We start from the raw sequence: 20,882 nt of genomic DNA on the forward strand, positions 1-20,882 counted from the left end.
AATGGTTCAAACAAAATGATTCTTTAATTAAAAAATCATTGCCATACAATTAATATAATTTTTTTATTCTCACCATTCGCACATCACCCCCTCCAATCCTACATAAACAATTCAGCTCGACCCCTTCAATTACGTTATCATTATTTATAAATAAATACATACTCATTTCCATAATAATGTGAGGTAAATAAATACAGTAATCAATATGAAGTCTAAAATAATTCCTAGAGCCTGAAGTTTCGTTACACACATAACCTCTTTAATTTTCTATAATTCCTCAACTTGATCTCTTATCAAATAAAAGCAATTTTACCCCTAAGTACTGACAAATTACTGAACAAATGTATTAACTGAGTAATTGTCAATATCTATTCGACTTCTTCAGGCACGTGGCATAGTACAATTTCTACATCTAGCGGTGCAGCTGACTACTCAATTATCAATTTAATGACTTTAGATGACTACAATTCATTTGAAATTCAATCTATCCGATGATTGTTTCAACTAAATCCTTAAGTGCAAGTGGATGGTTATTTTTCTGGTCGTAATGTGGTTCAATGGATCACATTCATTACTTTAAGTGTTATTTATAAATGATAAACATCATCACATTTTGCTTATTAACCAACTGAAATAAAATAGTCGCCAGTTTATTGAGTATCAGTATATGTTCTCCATGCATCACGATTTGTCAATTAAAAAAATGAACAAATAAATAAATAGGATGACTAGAATTCATATTAATGACTTGATAAAGAATTGTATAAACTCCCTCTTAGATACCCTTTGCCGAAAGAGAAAAAACAATCAAGAAATAAGAAAATATCTCTCAAGGCATAAAAAATATTAAAAATGCATCACGGTGGGTTTAGCAATATTCTTATTGTTAAATAATGAGCATACGCTGCAATAAAATATCACAGAAAAATGTGTATAAATTTAATTGATAGGTAGACATTAGACATTTTATGTACAGCATTTATAAATATCATTAATTCAGTAGTGAAACTAATTCATGATCTTAATATATTTTTTTTAAAACAACGATTTTTCCAAACTGCGGTGCAATTTTTGTTGATATTTAAAGAGTAAAGCACATTTAAATTTCTTCGAAATAAATATTAAATAATCCCTCAGTTAAATACGAAAGCAATAATAGAAAAATTCCATTTTCACTCGCAGTTTAATATAGAAATATATATTGAATTTATATTTGTAGTTAGTCGTCCACTTGAATTTATCACTTAGAATGAATTATCTAGACGTGACTTAAGCAATCAGAAAATTTTTAATATTTTGCTGCTAGACGTGAATTACCGTACATTTAGACTATCCGGGGTTGATTAAAATTCACTGAGGTGTATCAGAAGTGCAACAATTACCGTCGCCCCTGCCTCTTTTGTCGCCCACTCGGTAGATTCTATGCCATCGATACTATCTTTTCCAGAGCCAATTGTATATGATCCAGGCCGTACCAGAAGTTGAAATGCCGTAGAGGCATTGAGTTTCTTGTTAGATTGGGTGTCTATATATCTGCAATGATGAGACATAATAATGAACATAAGCTTTTAATATTATTAAAAAGTTGGCTAAAATGATAAAATTGTACGGTTTGTACCAAATAAAATGATTTCTATTTCGAAAAATAAATCATTTTTGAATGTGGGGATAAAAACTTACGGATATTTTCGACTGCATTCGTCGGAAGTTACGTATTTTATGCGGGGAGAAAAGATCACCTGGGGATTCTGACCTTCACTGTTGATAATCGTCATTAGATTACTTGTGTCCAATTGCTCAACTGTTAGCAATTCTCCTCTGTCAAGAATCCATCTAATGGCATTCAATCGAATTCCATAGAAGGCCACATGCCATTTATCAGTTGTACTCTGTGGTATCTGATTAGCGTTAATGCTCTGTTTCAATGGAAACTTGACCCATCCAATAGGAATAGCAAATTCGGCAGGTGGTTCGCCCTTCTTGCATATGAGACTATCGCTATCAATCTTATAGCACCCACTGCAATAGCAAACAACCTCATCGAGTGAGAAAAATTCATCAGGCAGTACTAGTGATTTCTTCAGTCTTCCACAAGCCTTGAGGTACTCGCACTGCTTTGCCGATGTAATAATAACCGCAGAATTAATATGCGGTATGGACGGTGAACTGAAAATTCTACTAGGGGTTACAGAAGGTTGTGGGCTCTGTGGTATACTAATTTGATTGGGTGTAATGGCACTGTTGCTCTTTGACATTTGCCCCTGTGGCTGCTCTTGCCCATTAACCGTTGCATTAGAAACACTAGATGTAGCAGCAAGATTATTACACGTGGAATTATCCTGACAGTTATCATGTCCTATGATATTACTTATTTGATTATTAGAGGCAATACTCTCATTGACCGCATTATTGGCATTTGTCGATTGAATCGCGGTACTAAGGCTTGACATATTACTTGAACTAGCAGCTGATCCATTTCTGATATTAATGTTCGTTGCATTATTTAATTCTACATTTGTACAATCACTCTTCAAGCTCGATGCATTAGAGTCAATTGCAGCCTCAGCATTCTCCATCTCATTATTAGATATATTGTTACTGTCATTAGAAACTTCCAAATTATTCTTCATATTAGAAGAGTGAAGCAGGGCATCCTCACGCGTCTCATTATTTGTTTCCGAGCCTATATCAGAATTATTACTATCCGAGTGAATACTGCTCGTCAATGACTTCCCAACATCTCCATTGATGTGATAATTATTGCTGTTGGATGAGTTTCCACTCATTTCAGCCTCACTAGTATTTCTACATGTTTCATCGTAATTTTTCACACTCAAAAAAGAACTGGACGGAAGTACTGTGACATTTTCCTTCTCATAACATTCTAAATCAGCCTTCTCACGGGAATTCTCAGGTTCATCAACTTCAATCACACCCATTTGCTCGATATTGCTTGCTATTGCCATATTTATGGCGTCGTTATTAGTGCACAGTGGCCCGGCATCAGTGATAGATCCCATGATAGAGACCTCCTCAATTTGTCCATAAAGATCGATTATAGCGTAAACATAAAGTGGGAGATCTGTCACTGCAATTCCCTGATCGATGCTATTGATGAAGAGATGAAGTCTCGACTCATCATCAATGAGTAATCCAATAGTGGAGCCCACCTGGAGGCTCTCCAGATTAGCTCCATAACGAGTTTTAACTTTAGTGCCGTTGTATGACATCCATTCACTACAAATGATCCACGAGTGTTTCTTGAAGCCAAGTGCAGTCAATGGGAAGCTAGCTTTTTCAGGAGAAATACACGATACTCCACACAGAATTCCAGAGACCCATCGATCATTAGTCTTTTTAACCTCCACTTGGAATATTTTACCTTTTACAAGAGGCTTACTGGACATAACAACGCCTTGATTATAACTAGCCACTCTTCTGGCAATGGTTCTTCCTTCCAACTCCACATTCCTTCCGTGATTTTCATGGAACTCATATCCTAAATCTATCTCCATAATACTTGATACCGCAAGCTGAACAGGTGTGTTTGGCAACTCTGATAACTTGGCCTCTGATATTTCAATCGAGGTCTCCATACCCAAATCATTTCTCATAACTGGTGGCATTGGATCAAGAATAAGTTCCAATGAATCTTGAAGCCTGAGACTGGCATTGGGAGACATTACACACGCTTGCTGTTTGTTGCTAGTGATACTGACAGCTACTGTGCTACCAAAAAGCTCGATAACGGCGAAAATCATTTCAGGCATATTGAGTGCAGCCACTCCCATATCTTCGCCATTGATGTAAAATTTTAAACTCCCCTCGTGGCTTCGTTTCATACCAATTTTGTCACCAATTCTGAGCCAATCGAGGCTGGGGCAGTAATTGGAATGTAAAACAAGGCCCTTGTGTCTTACTTCATTGCCGGTGAGATACCAAGCATCTACCGGAATTGATGTCATTCCTGGGACGAGATCCATCGTAGTTAGCCAGTGGCCGATTTCATTATTTACAACTCCAATTTTCAACGATCCACTCCATTCCCCGGCAATCTCCTGAATTGAGATTTCAAAGAGTTCGTTGTTTTCAAGTGCTGATTCACTAAGTAGAACAGCATGATTGTACTCTCTGCATCGAGTTGCTATAATTCGATCATTATTCAACTGAATGTTGAGGCCAACTGATTCATGAAATTTGTGAGTTATCTCTGATTGTGCTTGAGGCTGGATTATAGACGTTGGCTGTTGACTGATACTATTTTCTGAAGGAAGATATTGTTGAGTCATTGTATCCCTCCTCTCTGGCTGGACAATGGTCACTTGGGCGCATTGCGCATACAGATCAATCACCGGATAAACATGAGCTGGTAACCCAGTGCAGGCTGTACCCTGATCAATGCCATCGAGATAGTAATGAAGACTAGAATCTGCACACCTCATCATTCCTATTCTATTCCCCTCGATTAATTTGTCTAGATCGCAATTGTAATGATGTCGTAATGTTACCCCATCCCTCATAACTGTGGAGCCCGAAAGCATCCATGTGTCATGATCAATGTCAGTCATGGTGGAGGGAAATTCTAGCTCGTCCGGTCGAATAGCTGTGACACCTGCTTCAATCGCTCCATTCCACCTGCCCACCATTTTATCAATCGACACTTCAAACAGTTCCCCATCCCTCAGAGGCCTATTGGCAATAACAATGGCTTCGTTAAATTCCCCAAGAGCCCTGATTCTTGAGGCGGTCAGGCCATTATTAGATATCCGTGCGTGCTTTCCATGAACGTGATGGAACCTCAAATCACTGTAAAGTGTAGTGTTACTAAAGCTAGAGTTATTAGTCGTAGGACTGTAAAAATCCGTATTATCGACAATTGTCGCTTGCGTAGCTTGTCCATAAAGGTCAATTACACCGTGCACCTTCTCTGGAACACCAACAGCAGCTGCCCCCTGGTCTGCGCCGTTGACAAAAAAATGTAAAACTCCATTGTCTTTTCTCATAACTCCAACTCGGTCACCCACTTGGAGACGATCTAAATTTTGTCCATACTGCTCTATTATAGAAGTTCCATTATGCATCACTCCATTTCCAGTCATGATCCAGGTACCCGATCTAACATTGGTCATGGTGAATGGGAATTCCAGTTCAGTGGGTGAATGAGTGGTGACCCCTATTTCGATTGACCCAGCCCACTTGGTCACAATTTTATCAAGTCTTACCTCAAACAGTTCATTAGGTCTCAACGGTCTCAACGTTAAAACAACACCATTATTGAAGTCATCCATAGCATTGGGCCTATGAGCAGTTCTTCCGTTGTTGATAACATCAGCATGAGTACCACAACATGGATGAAAGGTCAGTCTGTCCAGGGGTTCATCCTCTCCAACTTCACTCAGTCCCTGCAGGTGAAGAGTGTTTCGTCTTGTCACTAGATTTTGTTCTTCTCTCTCGTCCCTGTCAACGATAGTTACTTTCACGGTCATACCGTATAACTCTACTACTCCCCAGACATTGGGAGGAATTTTGGCAGCCACCCCTTGATCCAAACCGTTGATTAAATAATGGAGATTCCCATTGCTTCGCCTAATCATTCCTACTCTATCGCCCTCCCTCAGTTCATCCAAATTTATCTCTCCATACTCTCTCTGTATCCCCTTGCCATTGGTAAGAATACCACAGCCTGCAATAATTAAAATTAAAATTTTAAATTATCGACAACTGTTGAAATCAAATTTATTTATCAACAGTGCACAGTTTTTTTTTTATTCTCAGTTCACATTATTTAAATAATTTTTCTATTATTAATACCGTGAAAAGAGCATGAAAAAGTCATAATATTAACTACAAACCTGACATCATCGTCGTACCAGACCTCATATTTGTCATAGTGGCTGGAAATTCGAGAGCTGTTGGACTGTGAGTTGTCACTCCAACTTCAATACTGCCAGACCATTTGTCCACCAGTCTGTCAATTCTTATCTCAAATAATTCGTTATCCCTGAGGGGTCTGTGTGTCATAACAACCCCATTATTGAATTCATCAAGAGGTCTTCGTCTCTCAGCTGTCCGTGCATTATTTGATAATTTAACCAGTGCCCCAACCCTCTCGTGAAATCTCAACCTATCCTCCCTGATTGTCGCTGGGCTCGGATTCTTCGGTTGATTGACATTCATATTGACATTGAGATTGACATTAAGATTAGCTACTAAATTCATTGACGATGCTTCCCCCATCGTTAAATCATTATTTATCTCCTCCTCATTCTCTCTCGAGTCATTCGTTGTTACCTTTGGATTTGTTATTGTTATCTGGACACAATCATTGGACATATCGACCACTGCGAAAACACACGCGGGGATATTTGTGGCTGAAACACCCTGGGATATTCCATTTATATAAAAAACAAGTTCATCGTTGGATGTTCTCATTACACCAATGGTACTCCCTTCGTCTAGCTCGTCTAGATTTGTATCGCACATCGAGTCCGACAAAGGATGACCATTTCGGAGAATCCCTGAGCCTGTCAGCATCCAACATTGTCCGAGGGGATCGTCAAGAGTGTCTGGGTCGCACGTGGTCACACCAATTTCCACTGTACCACTCCACGATCTCACCTTCTTGTCAATTCTTATTTCAAAGAGCTCGTCATTCCGCAATGGTTGACCCGAGTGAATTCTTTCTTTTTCGTATACTGAGAAAGTTCGCACAGCCGTGGCACTGTTGTTCATCAGACTTATTCCATCTCCACATCTTTGGTGAAACATCGTGGGGAAATTAATCAATGTTTAAAGGGGCTCGTTAAGGGACACTTGGACACTCTCTGAAGCTTAAAGGATTTACTTGTACATCAGGAGAAAAAGCCACCCCATGCCAGAGACTGAAACATCGTTAACTGATGGATCTGTATGGATGTTTTTCAAATGCACTTTTACACTATGACTTATTTACTATAACAAGAATCGCCATGACCCAACCTGGAAATATATTGATGCTGTTTCGTACCCGTGCCAAGGGGCGATTAATTGATTTGGGTGGACTGACTAACCGAGTTCGACTAATCGAGGCTGGTAGGAGTCCACCAGTAACTATAGAGGATTTTCGTACATGGGAATCGTCCAATGGGAGCAGTGAATTCATGGAATGCGTGGAAAAGTGATTGGCTTGTGTCTTTCTGTTCTGCCTTTACAGGAGAAAAACAAATAAACGAAAAACTGATTTTTTTTTTTGTTTTCTTTTGATATTCTATCATTAAGAGTACTTTGTTGTGATTTGAGCTTGTTGAAATGTTAATTGATTGGGAGTTTATAGGGAGCTAGTTCATTGATATGTTAGTAAGTTATTGACCAAATATTCAGTGATAATTAGAACATAATGATTAAACACCTATGGATTTATTCACTGTTGGAATTTTTATGGAAATTTAAGTAATAATTGATAAATTTCATTTCCATTTAGTTTAGAGAGGGTAAAAAAATTAAGGTCTCAGGAATAGGTTAGTTAGATAAAGCCGGTAACATTCGGTGTCATACATTTTGTCTGCAGCTTTTGTGCATTGAAAGGGAGAGGCGCGGTTGAGTACCGAAACCACCTTCATCTGACAGTTTTATTATCTATGTACAGAGAAACTTGAAGTTGACCAGTGACATTAAAGTCATGCTACCAGATTGAAAAATCCCGAGCGACGATGCTTCATTAGATGATTGTTTTTTCCAGCGTTACGATCCTTTCGCTTTCTACGGCTGGCTGATCTCGGATTTCACTCATCGCCTTGTGGAGAATGCGTAAGCATATATTTGTCTATAATTTTTGAAGACTTTTATATTGGAATTTTATTTGTGAGTGTATATGATATCCCATGGAAAAGAAAAATGGCCAGAAAAAGAACGGGGAAAGGTGATAATAAATTTCAAAATAAACGATAAAAATTAATTATCAAGAGATCTTTGAACTGCACTCTGTTCCATTTACAGGTGAATACGAAAAAAAACTTTCTCGAGAAAGTTTATATCAGTCCACATGAGTGCTAAAATTCAATTATATCTTTCCAACTTCAGGGAACCCCCATCAAATGAATCATTAACTCTAGCTGTTACAGTGTGTATCTTTGCTATTCCAGTCTATTGGTTACGCAATTGTAATAGATTGAGGCCTTCGGGTGCGCAGCAAAAAAAATTATAAACAAGGACGCTGAGTACCTCAAGGCACTGCCTTAGTAAATTATTCAATTATTAATTTTTTTACTTATGTTTCTCTTAAAGCAAGAATGCGTGAGCAATAGAGGAGGGGGGGGGGGGCATGTATTCAGGGGGGGCTTTATTCTCATTATGTCGGAATTGTGAGATATATTGATGTCAAATTTTTGTTTTCCTGTATGATTGTGTTTCAAACTCAATATGTTTTTCATTCCTCTTTTGCATGGTTCAGGCACCATTAAGACACAAGAATAATTTGTTTGATTGTATCAATATTGAATTTTTCAATATTGCCCAAATATATAAAAATAAATTTGTGATGATTCAACCGTAATGCAATTCGTAAAGCAGCCGGGTGTATTTCCGACGGATATTCATTCATCATATTTATTGCATCGGGATTTTCGCTGCGCTGATCACGGACGTTCGCAATCTGGCAATAGAAAAAAAAATCCTCATTGGAAAGAATAAAGAATCAAGGGCGTTGATGGTGGAAATGAAATAACTCATTAATTTCTATTAAATAAAAGTTATTAATTTAATTATATAACAATCACAATCACACATTTTTATCCTCGAATTTACGGCGTATTTTTCATTATTTAAGATTTGGATTTTTTTGTAATTTTTTTGTGTAAAAAAAACTATGTAAAAAAAATGCAGTGCACCACTTATCCTTAGGGAGTAATGTTCTCGAACTACTTGAGTGAATAAAACGAATCTCCAAGTTTTGACAGTGAATGAGTACATATTGTTTATGTACATTGCCACTGGTGAAGGTGGTGGAATAAATTAAGTCACGTTGGAGGCCAAATGTGCCTCAAATAAATGTACCGTTCTTTTTTATTTCACTGTATGCTCATGGATTTATTCTCCAATGTTTCTGCTTAGAGGCTTGAATTTATGGCTTGGGAGTGGTGGTTTCACTATTGGATTTAGATTCCTCGCCAAGTGCAGGAGTTAAAATTGTTTGAATCTCTGGGTATTCTAGTTTTGCACCATCTTCGCAATGGAAAATTGGGCAGCAAGCGGGGAAGGGCGCAGTTTTATTCGTTTCTTCCGATACTTTGCATTTAGGATTTTTTATGGGCAGTGGTCCACAGTCCTCGACAAGTTCAAACAAGTGACCAGAATTGTCATCAGCTGGAACACATGTTGAACGACCGCAGAAGGGCGACAGTTCCCAAGTTTTACCTGGTTCGACTGTTGCACATTTTGTTGAGGCAAAACACATACCGGGGAAATCTGGAGGAAAAACCTTTCATTAGTTTTGAGAGCTTTTAAATCATTCCAAATTGTGTAGGCTGTAAGATTTGAATGACTTCAGTGAAATTTTCAATACCTATTCCAACGAAAACTTCCATATGAATTTCACTTTTTAAAATACTTAAAAATATAGTGATGCGAAAACAGCCCAAGGTAACGAAAACTTTCACTGTCAAATCCTATGAAGTACTCTCAACGCACTTGTACAACTAAGGCCCAAGTGATCTTCGAAGTGTTGTCAAATATCTCTTATTCTTATATCATCATTACAAAGGTGTGTCAAGTAAATAACTATATTGCACTTGGTATGAATGAGACAATATAAATATGTAATTGAGGAAATGGGTAATCAGATGGCTGTGTCCTCGAGTACGATAGTCTTGGACACGCGAATGAGAGTATTGCGGTTAGCTTCAATTGGCTAAAGCAAGGATAGGTGTTTTTCTTGTAATTGTACATCGGGGTCATGTGAAATGAGATTGGAGTAATAATTCATTGATTGATTTGTTAGTAATCGAATCAATGGCGATGTAATGAATAATGTGTCTTGATGATTTCTTCAAATTTCGCTCATTGTTCCTTAAATCATTCAATTTTTTTCATATCTGTTTCAGTCAATAATCTCACCCTTTCACACCTCATCAATTATTTAATTATATTGATAATGTGTCAATATACATATAGAGAAAATATAAATATCAGAAAAAACTTCATGAGATATAAAATTATTCAACGAATTTTTAATTCAATAAAAACCATTTGGTTATTTTTAAAAAAAAATTTGATAACAGAAGCTTACCACGAAGAACATCTGCAGGGATGAGCCTCCTGTAGGTCTTCGGCCTTTCTTCTTGTTTATCCTCAGCAACAGCAAAGGCCACAATAAAAAGTATAGCCCCTACGTAGTTCATTTTTAAATTGAAGAAAAATCTAAGGACGAAATCAAGGAATGATATCTCCAGGAGGATTCTGAATACAAAAAACTACAAAACTGTGAACACAAGCTTTGAACACTTGATTATGAGACTGGTTGGGAGCGACGGTCGTGGTCTCGTTTTATATACCAAGGACCGGGGCGAGGTTTCCCCCTTGTTTCGAATGAAATCCCCACTTGGAAAGTGGGGATTTCATTCCAATTGAATCCCTTGCATTGAATTTACCTCCGATCTCACTAAATAAAAGAGACGAAATCCTCCTTGTTTGTGGAGATCATAGAGTATGTGAGGTAACTAACAAAGAGAAACGTTCAATATTCTATCAAGTTGATTGATTATAGAAACAATGTGTAGGAGGAGGCTGAATGAATTTCATCTGCATACATCTTAATAATTGCTTTTATTCATTATAAACTCACTAAACATATTAATTAATTCCCTCAAATACTTTTACTCCTTTTTTTGCAGATATTTTATATTTACTCATTCTCTGTTATTAGAAGAATAGCAGGAAGTATATGCATATTTTTCCGGCGCTCTTAGGTAAAAATGAAGAATTATAAGTGGAGGAAACTGAAATTCTAAAATTTTGTACTACAAGCAAGAGAGAAATTACCAAGTAGTTGTGAAGTTATAATTAATGGGAAATTTTCTAATAAATTCTTCTTCCATTCAATTATTCCCGAAAATATAGAACTTTTATTACGAGTAAAAATTTGACACGAATTGACAGTATTTATTTTTTTTTACTTTTAGAAAAATCACCTGTATCTACATCTGTGTGTAGAAGTGTATAACTTTTATCTATTCTACTCTAATGATTCCAAAAATAACATGAAAAGAAACTGATATTTATCAATGTTGAGATTTCGCAGAAAAGGGAAAGTAGCTCTCGGTCATTGTACATGTCTTTCCCTTAGCTTTTGAATATTCCTCGATGAACGGATCGTTCGGCAGATACTTGGTTTAGTACAACCTTATCATTTGAAAATAATTTAACATTCGTGAATACTCATTCCATGCTTTTCCATTGAGCTGAAGAGTGACGGTTAATTGGTTGTTTAAAAAAATCAAAGAGATGGTCTTCAATGATTCTCAAAAAACTCAACTCTCCTTAGAATTGTGTTTCAAAAACTCGTCGTCGAATTAATTTGCATGAATTCTCTTCACAATGAATTTAATATGATTTTATTTGATACGTCTCAAGGACATGAGGGGGAATATTGCATGGGGACAAGGAACAAAATTATGATAATAATCTCGGTCTCTGGTCGGTCGTGAAAAGGTGAAAGCTCACATATTGGGTTGGATTTCAGTTTCTTTTTTGATGATTTTATTTTTTTCGAGAAATCATTGATAGAATTACAATGCCTATATGATAAAATCAACATCATGTATTAAACTTTACAATGTCTCCAGTGGTGATTGGATGATTTAAAAAAAAATAAGAATATTAATGTCTTTATGAATACAAATTCAAATCAACGCTTTTTTCTTAAATTCATGGTATTATATACCATCATGCTCATGATCAATCTATTCTGCTATAATTCAAATCTGTTCGGAGGTCTTACATATACAACAGATATGTATGATTACTCGTTATTATGGAATTAGATAATGTAATTGGAGCTATTAACCCAACAGAAGACATGCATATGGCCGTAATTCAAGTAAAATATTCTGCATTTGAATGTTTTGTCAATAAGGGATTGATTTTATTTGAATTTCTCGTCCAGATTTTTTGTTGATAAAACCATGGAAATCTTTTGTTCTGTTTTAGAAATGTAAACTCAAAATAAATAGAAAATATTTTTTCAAATAAGCATTCGTGAGTGAAAGACCACGACAATCATCGTATCCAATACATTCGCCTATCTACAGTCTCTCTCGAAGTGACAGTAGAGGAGTAGAAAGTAGAGGCAAATCCGTATATCGTTGAGTAATTGATGATTCACAGTGAAAATGGTCTTCCTTTCCACTTCTTATTTAATCTATCCTTATAATCTCAAACCAAGTAAATCCATATACCATGCGTTAAACAAAAAAAAAAAGCCACGGTAGTTGTCGCAATTTAACAACCTATCACGTGCTAGCCTTGACCGCGAAATTATTCCAGTCATGAGCAACGCTATCGATAATTTTTTGAGCGATTTTTTTGTTACATTAAAAATAACTGGATCTGGGATAACATAAATTTTGTTGTTATTCCATTATTATGACGTGTCAGTGTGCTAATCGCCGGGCCGTAACTGTTCTTTTACCACGTACGTATGCCACAATATGAAAAAAAAAACATCATAGCAGTAGTTTTACTTGTAATAGTGTGGGGCAAAGCAATTAAAGCCATGCCCATCCTCTTCCGGTTTAATCGGCTTGGTCTCGCCCACCTTAACAGCCTTTATGTGCTTTCATCTCTCCGATGAATTCGATTGTTTCACATTTATGTGGGCCTGTTGACAATTGTGTTGGTGGTATACTCGCTCGGCATTTCTTCATTGAATACTTATAATAATGACAAGTGTTGCAATATTGGAAAAGAGGGAAATACAAGCAATTAAATCTCAGTTATCGTATTTGAACAGTTGAACGTGGATGAAACGATAATGAGGTATAATAACAAACAAATTAGAGGGTGACAATTTTAAATATATTATTTTTCATTTCTGTCCATTCTTTTCAATTTATTGAAAGAGTTATTGGCATATATTTTTGTACCTGCATTTCTATGGAATAATTTAATTGAAATTGATAGTTCTCCTACATTTCTTTATAAACTGTTGACTTTTCCAATTCCAAAAATCCTTGAAATTTATACGAAATAATGCGATAAAAATACTCAACATAGTGTAGATTAAAATCGATCAAATGAATTTACAATTTTAAGATTCAATAACTTCAGTTGAAGCTTCATTATTGTTAATATTATTATTTAATAGCGGCCAACCAATTGAGCAACAAATAGCCATCTATAGTAATTAACAACCAATGAAATTCCCTCTCATTCTTTTCTTTCGTCATTGTACAGCCAATTAGTTCAGGTAAATGACCGATTCGCAGAGGATGTCACCAAGATAATCAACATTGTCTCCCCCGTCACCGACTCCCCCTCGATTCCGGAGAGAAAGACAACACCAAGTAGTGGTACACCTTCATTTGTCATATACTTAGTTGATCATATAAGGTACCCTTGACATAGTTGCTCTTATAAAATTAAATTATACCGTTCGTGGCACTCTTCTAAGTTATTGGGAAAACCAGGATAAGCTACAAAATATATATATATTTTTTTTTCATCAAAACCCAGCTCAAATTTCGTTGTGAATATAATTACTTTTATTTATTAGCACAAGTCATTGCAATTACACAATCTTTTGTCACTTAACTATTTTGACAGTGATTTTAAAATAATATTCATTTATGAAGATAATTTAGGATTGTTAAAGATTAATGAAAAAGTATGGGATATACAAAGCTGCATAAATTACTTTTTCAATTTTATATTGTTTTTTTTAAATTACACTTATCTAGGCGAATGATTCACTTATTTATTTTTTGTATTTATACAGATTGGTGAATATGGTGTAGGTACTACTTCATAATGCAATTTAGTTATTCTAACATAATTATTAACAAATAAGCGAACTCTTTTATAATTTGAACATTGGATGAAATTGAGTTCCTAGAGAATTATAACGTAATCTGCTAAATATTCAATACCAACAATTATTCATTTATTGCAGTGAAAAATTGTAATAGTTTTTTGAAAAAAAAATATTAACAATTGTCTCGGAATTGATCCCCTGGTTTTATTCTCAGAATTAGAAAATTGTTTCTTCTCCAAGAACAAAAATTGGGTTTGAAAATTGATCAAATCCACCATTTTTTCGTCAATACCATGGTAACAAAGTTATTAAACAAGCAAACAACTGTCTTTTCGAATTACCTCAAATGAAGTATATATTAAATATGAATACTCCTCTGTAACCATGAATTTGGTATATATTTACATTTGGAAAGCGTCGTTATTCAAACTATCCGAAGAGAATCACCACCATGAACAGCTTCTTATTGAATTTAATTCCAATACTGATCCCTACCGAGGAATTACCAGCTAAACGGTTTTTTTCTGGATTGTTGGAATATAATATTTGTGGTTCATGAAATTAAACAAATTGCTTATCATTTATAATTTATGATCCTTCACCATATTGCACCCGAGTGTCTTGAACGAATACAATATATCCTTAAATTATAATAACAAACGTAGTCTTTAAAATCCTTCTCCTATGATGATGAAAAATTGATCTTAGTTACAGCATTCCCCCCTCTTTACTTTTACTCTTCAAATTTTTACTCATTTTATTTTTGTTTTAATCGAAAATAATTTTCCCTATTTTTCTATTGATTCATTGACGGAAAAACGATCATGCCAAATGCATTCACGATGTTCAACAGTAAGAATAGGATCCAATACACGTCCAATACAATTTATCCTCCCTCGGAAACGGTCCCTATCTCTGGCCATTTGCTCCCAGGGACCTCTACGTGCTGCACGATACGCGTAGTTCCATTGTATCATCGTGTGAATCGTTGGCTCAAGGTTAAAACGGACCTGGAAATACCGAAAATTCATGAGTCACCCCTCAAATTGGGGATGAAATGGCCGGAATCCTCATTGCAATATGAAATTAAATAAATCAATAATGATTTATCATGAGAAACCTATACTACTTGTTTAATATAATAAAATAATTTATTATTCCGATAAATTAGAATTTAATAGAAAGATATTTTTTGTAAATTTTCAATATAGAGAAAACTCATAATAATTCTGGTGCATCTTACCTTTTGCTCAGGTCTATTTTCTTCTTCTTCTTCTTTCTCCAGCCCCTGTTCCTCGTCACTGCTGTCATCAAATTCATACATCTCCCTACCACAGCTGCCGTTCTCCGATTCATACTCTGATTCATCCTGAAAGATAATGCAACAACTATCCTCAGAATCAATAGAGCTCTCTGAGAGCAATCTTTGTCGGAAGTCATGAGTAATCGGTGACAAGATATTCTCCTTGCAGTCGGGTGGGAATCTCATTCTGTAAGACAACTTTCCCCTATCAGGAGCCTTGAATTTCCTGTCGTTCAGGGTCCTTCCCGACTCCCCAAGGACAAATGTATCAACAAACATTGGATACTCCGGTATATGATGTATATTAGCATCAACATCCGTATCTCTGTGTTTCTCATGAACACTTGGTATGCGATCATAATTTTCCCCCAAAGAGTCATCGTCCCACTCCTCCCAAGCACTTAAATCATCTTGAATGTTTGAATAAAGATTCTGCTTTGTTCTCTCTTTTCTATGCTTTGACTGGCTCACTCCCGACTTTCTCAATTGATATTTACCCTTGGCTTTACCCCTGCTTCTGGCTATTATATTTGGCTTCCGTCGAGTTTTATGGAGGTGAGGTCTCTTGGAAGGTATTTCACAGACCATTCTATCCAGGCTGTTGTCTACTGCCGAGACCATGGCACCAGGACTTTCTTTAATCTTATGTATGTTCTCATCAATCTTGCACTTTGATTTCTTCTCCTCCTCTATTCTGATCAGCTCTTTCTCAATGCCCTTCGGTTTCATATGTAAATTTTGGTCTTGCAAGGTATCAATTATTTGTAAGGGTGTATCCTTTACATAATTATTGTGAGTGTTTATCTTGAGGCTCTCTTGAATTGCCAGGTTCAGGTCGTTGGACTCGTTGAAAGAGTTCATTGACTCTTGAACACCCTGTAGGTCTTGAATCCAACTGTTGGCAAGACCGTTAACCTCCAAAAAATGTTTTCCCCGAACTTTTTCAGTGAAAATTTCAGCGACATTGGAGTTTGGATTATATGAAGAATTGTCTTGAATTTCGTTGAAAAATGGTAGGGGCTGTAATGTGTCTTGATCACCACTGTTGGTAAGGTTTTTGAGGATGTATTCCGGGGAGATGATACCCTCATTGGACACAACTGTTACTGACAGGGGATTATTTATTGAAGACATAAAGCTGGGAATTTTTGAGACCATATTTCCTAGGGAACCAAATATACCAATCATACTCCTAAGTATTATGTTGTTCTTCTTATGGAGAGTGGGATTCACACGGTTATCATCCATACTCAGCGAGTGACTCATTTTGTAGCTAGATGGGTGGGTCTCCTCCATTGTGTTTATATTTTGCGCTGTCCACATTTCTCTGATTGGGGTGGAAATGCCAAAATATTTGTTTGTAAATTCTAAATTTAGGGAAAGTGATCGTCTGGGTGTTATCTCCATGGAATGGATCAACAGGCGTTAGGGTGCATTAACAGTCCACCTGTTCCTTTTCTCTGAGTCACTGTAATTGAGAGGAGGTTATAATTAAAGGAATTTTTAACTTAATTAGTTTTGGACATTAAAGAATAAAAATTAAATAGAAATTTGAAAGATTTATGCTAATGATTGCTAAAATAATTCTCAGCAGTAATGATGCAATCTATTTATCATGTTGATATATTGAATGATAAAAGCTTCAATAATTCTCATGAATAGTTATTAGAAAGTCAATGTTTTCATGATTATTGTTCCAATTATTAAAAGTCCTCTCCAGTACGTAAATCAAGTTATTTTCTAGTAGTTCCTCTGTCCACTTGCTCTCAATATATACGTATTCTTATTGAAAGTTAATAAATTGAAACAAAAAAAGAATCAAAAAATGTAGGAATCATCCTCTCATTTCAAGTTCTAAATATTAGTCCAGATGTTGGTCTTTCGTGAGATATTTCCCCCCGCCCGACAACTGCCGTGCACAATTTTTTCAGTTAAAAAAAATAATAAATATTTCGCGTATCGATAAGAGAGGGTATTGGCGATAATGAGGCGTATCATGACCTCTTTGAGGCTGACGCAAAGATTTAATGTTGGAATACAATTAATGACAGTGAAAGTGGAATTATTTCAACGTATAACCAGGTTATAGACTAGGGGATTTTTAGTTGAGAACGGGATGAAAATACATTAAATAATGAAATTAGAGGACTGAATGGTATTTTTGGTTGATCGTTAATGCAATTTATGGATTATACTGGGTTTTTTAATATTCACAGCCATATGACTTGTAATTTGATTGCACGACTGGGCACAAAGCATACTTACAGCAAGGACAAACTCTACCAACGTGATCACGATACTGTGCGTCGTTCCAAGGTCTGAAACACTCAAAATCTTTTCGTTTTTTGCTATTGAACTGTGAGATAAATGAATTATTTTCAATGATTTTTCCTAAATTGCTGTCGACATTAATTTCGATTGATTCCATTTTAAAAAGGCACATTTTTTTTTACACGAGCGATAACGATAAGTCTTAGGCGGCCATTTTCAACTCAGTGAATGTGGTGTGCGCAAATGTTGGTCGGGTTTCGTTGTGTGACTGTGTAAAGTGGCGCTCGACGAGCATTTGGTGTAAGTAAACGGCGCCATTTCAAATCTATTGGAATTCTCTTGAAGACATTGGTTTAAGGGTTGAATAGTTCCAGAATAGAGAGCAGTGGAATTGTTTGATAAATGTTTAATTTAGTTTAGATGAATTAAAGGAATTTTTTTTTTTCACTGGAAGAGGCTTCTTTTGGTGTGATATGAAATGATTGACCTGAAGTGATAGAATAATCAAATGGTCACTCAATTTGTAAATTTGATGTTTTTTTTTTTAGTTTTTATTGAAAATAATTCTTCTAAAAGTGTAATGATAACAAACCGATGGAGTTCTGAGTTAAATTCTGTAGTGTTTTGCATGTTCCTGTTATTTTTCTCATCGGAATAAAATATATGAAATATACAGGTACTATCTGGTAGCGAGGGCAATTCATTCATAAGTATTGTAACCCAATGCCGAATTGATACTCCTGGAATACGTCAAGTCGGGTGATTGATAATGGGTAGACTAGGTTCAATTCGATTCGAGCGATTCCTCCTATTCTCATAGCTATTCCTGCACCTGTTGACCATCGCACGTTGTCTGTGAAGAGTCTTATGTTTTGCGAGTAATCGTCATCTAGGAATAATTAAATTATTATATAAAATTTTGATATTAATAGATGAATTCCTTTTAGAATTTTTACCTTTTTGAAGTTTAATATTTCCCAAATTGCCACCATTAATGAAGCCGTGTAATCTAAACAACTCGCCAAAACTATTCTTTCCCGGTCTAAATGGCAGTGGCGTGTAGAGATGTAAAGCAAGGGCCCAGAATGTGTTGCCACCTATGGCATTTCTCTCATTCCGGGGGCCACAGCCTCTCATAGCAAATCCTCGAACATTCATAGGACCTCCGAGGAAAAAATGATCGGCTATGTTAATCTGCATGTCGTTGCTGATTCCACGAAGGAATCCAGCTTGTGCACCCAGCTGAAAGCTCTAAAAAATTTCCAATATTCTTTGAAATTAGGATGGAAATTGTTTTTCATTTAAGTAGATGTGAGACTTATGAACTCACAACAAAATTGAATGGGGTATAATTGGTCTGGAGTGTAAAACCATATTTCATGAAACCAATATCTCCACCTAATCCAGCTAATTCCGTGGTGAACTGCACCAGTGATCCACTGGTGGGGAAGACTTTGTCATCCCTTTTATCAATCGAACATATGTGTCTCAATGCTGACTTTAGACTCGGTCCGCATTGTTCACGAACATGAAAAGAGGCTGATTTGGTAGCAATTATGTCTCGGTATGAGGCTTCATACTGAAAACTGTGCTTTAAGAGGCCAGGAGTTATCTCAAGATCGAGAAGGAGGCCGTGGTTTTTTTCTCTATATCCGGACCAGGGTACGTCTGTTGTTGTTGTATATACATTGGCCGTTAATCTGAATAAAATAATTAGTCTTCCATTAACGCAGAAACTTGGAGATTTTGAAATGATTCAAATGAAAGAAAACAATCGAGTTTTGTTAATGTGATTTTTCTTGTTATTAAAAAAGGAAATTGAATAAAATGTGGTAATTTTCTTACATTTTATGCAGCCAATCATCTACAAATGGCTTAACAGCTGAGATATTAATATTACTGGTACTTTTGGTGCCATAAGAATATTCCATTTGCAGTTTTTCACCCCTGCCAAGAATATTCGGAGCTTTTGCCTGAATGAGGAGTGATCCTTCATTATTTCCAACCATTGTGCTGACGCCTCCACTCAATCGTTTCATCTCCTTGACATTGAAGGTGATTTCTACCCCTTCGGGAGTTGCATCAGGACCTTTGCTTGTGTCGATTGATACCCCGATGCTGTTGAAACAGCCTAGGGTTTCCAATTTCGACTTGACTCGCTGGACGTTCTCGATTACATCGTAAAAGTCCTTTGCTTTGAAGAGTTGATTGACTTGTGCTTTAACTATGTCGTCTTTGGTCCGTTTTAGCCCATCGATGTGGACTTTGTCGACTCGAGCCCGTTGGTGGAGGTCTATTGTGTGGGACTGTTCAGAGGTTTGTGGTGAAGGAGAAACGTCTGGAGTCTGAAAACAGTTAATTATGAATTATTATTTTTCTAAAATATTAAAATGTCTTCAAAGAAGTCGTGGGGATGATGTTCTTTGACATGGAAAAAAAAAAAACAATTTTCCTAGATAATAAATTACCCATTTTTTTTTATAGAAAGAATTTGATGAGAAGGGAGCTGAGGACCAGTCTCCATCGTGTTTCAATCCATTCGGCTCCTAACAAAGAATGGAAACAAAAAAGCATGTGATGAACATTAATAATATTTTTTTTTCCCGTAGAATACTGGGTTTATATTGATTATTTATAGGTTTATATATAAATTTTATTGACCCACATCACAGCTGATCACACGAATGAAAATAACTCTTTTATAACTTCAGTAATTTTAATTCTGAATGTATGGAATATTATTAACCAGTAGGTTATTGTAAATGCTTGAGAATTAAAATGATGAAATGAAATTAAACGAAAGAGGTTAATCTTAAAAGGTTATATACCTTGGCATGAACAGTACCCATGATTCAGGGACGATCAATTTTATTTGAATGGTGCAAATTATTAGGATTTAATGTTCACGAATCACCAACCATTAGGAAAATATTGTTCCTCTTTTTTAATCACTTTTTATTGTTTTGATTTATTAATTTATCCAACCAAATGATAGGAACAGAACAAACGAGAGTCAATATGATCGGCACACTCTTCTCTCTACCCTGGCAAAATCTAGTAGTAGTGAGGCTATTCGTACACAAATAAATTTCGTGTTTGTACATACCTTTAGTGGGTATAAGGTACATTTAGCTAACTTTCGACGAGTCGGTGAGTTAGTGAGAATATCCTAGCAGTTGATAGGCCACGGTAGACGGAGAAATAGCGGTTTGAGACTACACTTCCTGAGCTCGCAGTGGCGATTTAATAAGAATGCCGAAAAGATAATGTTTCAATGTATATTTGGCCTTAAAAATTGAAATTATT

General features: G+C 36.0%; 3 protein-coding genes and 3 long non-coding RNA genes across 11 annotated transcripts; 3 read left to right on the top strand and 3 right to left on the bottom strand.

Moving 5' to 3' along the window:
• Window positions 1-44: 44 nt before the first annotated feature.
• On the bottom strand, window positions 45-7,035 carry Neurl4 (Neuralized E3 ubiquitin protein ligase 4). The gene is made up of 3 exons (XM_064131843.1): window positions 5,853-7,035; window positions 1,681-5,683; window positions 45-1,533 (listed from the first exon to the last, which is right to left on the bottom strand). The coding sequence occupies exons 1-3, from the start codon at window positions 6,766-6,768 to the stop codon at window positions 1,344-1,346; spliced, it is 5,109 nt and encodes a 1,702-aa protein (XP_063987913.1). The 5' UTR covers window positions 6,769-7,035; the 3' UTR covers window positions 45-1,343.
• A 136-nt stretch (window positions 7,036-7,171) lies between these two features.
• On the top strand, window positions 7,172-8,224 carry LOC135168032 (uncharacterized). 2 transcript variants are annotated; one of them, XR_010299968.1, is made up of 2 exons: window positions 7,172-7,335; window positions 7,625-8,224. It is a non-coding gene; the product is annotated as an uncharacterized LOC135168032 (long non-coding RNA). The 2 variants fall into 2 exon arrangements; XR_010299969.1 differs by having other exon boundaries at window positions 7,172-7,331.
• A 485-nt stretch (window positions 8,225-8,709) lies between these two features.
• On the bottom strand, window positions 8,710-10,503 carry LOC135168031 (uncharacterized). Its single transcript, XM_064131860.1, has 2 exons — window positions 10,262-10,503; window positions 8,710-9,441 (listed from the first exon to the last, which is right to left on the bottom strand). Exons 1-2 carry the CDS (start codon window positions 10,371-10,373, stop codon window positions 9,098-9,100), a joined length of 456 nt encoding a protein of 151 aa, XP_063987930.1. The 5' UTR covers window positions 10,374-10,503; the 3' UTR covers window positions 8,710-9,097.
• A 1,823-nt stretch (window positions 10,504-12,326) lies between these two features.
• Window positions 12,327-14,149, top strand: LOC135168034 (uncharacterized). The gene is made up of 2 exons (XR_010299970.1): window positions 12,327-13,008; window positions 13,426-14,149. It is a non-coding gene; the product is annotated as an uncharacterized LOC135168034 (long non-coding RNA).
• LOC135168027 (sorting and assembly machinery component 50 homolog) lies at window positions 13,882-20,649 on the bottom strand. 5 transcript variants are annotated; one of them, XM_064131850.1, is made up of 7 exons: window positions 20,405-20,649; window positions 20,045-20,122; window positions 19,422-19,921; window positions 18,907-19,276; window positions 18,533-18,827; window positions 17,571-18,465; window positions 16,450-16,773 (listed from the first exon to the last, which is right to left on the bottom strand). In XM_064131850.1, exons 1-6 carry the CDS (start codon window positions 20,423-20,425, stop codon window positions 18,281-18,283), a joined length of 1,449 nt encoding a protein of 482 aa, XP_063987920.1. In that variant the 5' UTR covers window positions 20,426-20,649; the 3' UTR covers window positions 16,450-16,773; window positions 17,571-18,280. The 5 variants fall into 5 exon arrangements, with proteins under 5 accessions (XP_063987919.1, XP_063987920.1, XP_063987921.1 ...); XM_064131851.1 differs by having other exon boundaries at window positions 20,495-20,635; XM_064131852.1 differs by lacking the exon at window positions 20,045-20,122 and having other exon boundaries at window positions 20,405-20,648.
• Window positions 17,034-18,827, top strand: LOC135168035 (uncharacterized). Its single transcript, XR_010299971.1, has 2 exons — window positions 17,034-17,460; window positions 17,522-18,827. It is a non-coding gene; the product is annotated as an uncharacterized LOC135168035 (long non-coding RNA).
• Window positions 20,650-20,882: the final 233 nt, after the last annotated feature.

The sequence above is a fragment of the Diachasmimorpha longicaudata genome, chromosome 12 (genome assembly GCF_034640455.1).
Source record: "Diachasmimorpha longicaudata isolate KC_UGA_2023 chromosome 12, iyDiaLong2, whole genome shotgun sequence".
In the NCBI taxonomy this organism is placed as follows: domain Eukaryota; kingdom Metazoa; phylum Arthropoda; class Insecta; order Hymenoptera; family Braconidae; genus Diachasmimorpha; species Diachasmimorpha longicaudata.

Excerpts from the sequence above, each read along its gene's own strand:
- Neurl4 (XM_064131843.1), bottom strand. The coding sequence starts at position 6,768 with ATGTTTCACCAAAGATGTGGAGATGGAATAAGTCTGATGAACAACAGT. Across the intron at positions 5,684-5,852 it reads TGGTACGACGATGATGTCAG|GCTGTGGTATTCTTACCAAT; the intron begins GTTTGTAGTTAA and ends TAATTATTGCAG. Across the intron at positions 1,534-1,680 it reads GAATGCAGTCGAAAATATCC|ATATATAGACACCCAATCTA; the intron begins GTAAGTTTTTAT and ends TCATCATTGCAG.
- LOC135168031 (XM_064131860.1), bottom strand. The coding sequence starts at position 10,373 with ATGAACTACGTAGGGGCTATACTTTTTATTGTGGCCTTTGCTGTTGCT. Across the intron at positions 9,442-10,261 it reads CCCTGCAGATGTTCTTCGTG|ATTTCCCCGGTATGTGTTTT; the intron begins GTAAGCTTCTGT and ends TTTTTCCTCCAG.
- LOC135168027 (XM_064131849.1), bottom strand. The coding sequence starts at position 16,712 with ATGGAGATAACACCCAGACGATCACTTTCCCTAAATTTAGAATTTACA. Across the intron at positions 15,013-15,245 it reads AAAATAGACCTGAGCAAAAG|GTCCGTTTTAACCTTGAGCC; the intron begins GTAAGATGCACC and ends CGGTATTTCCAG.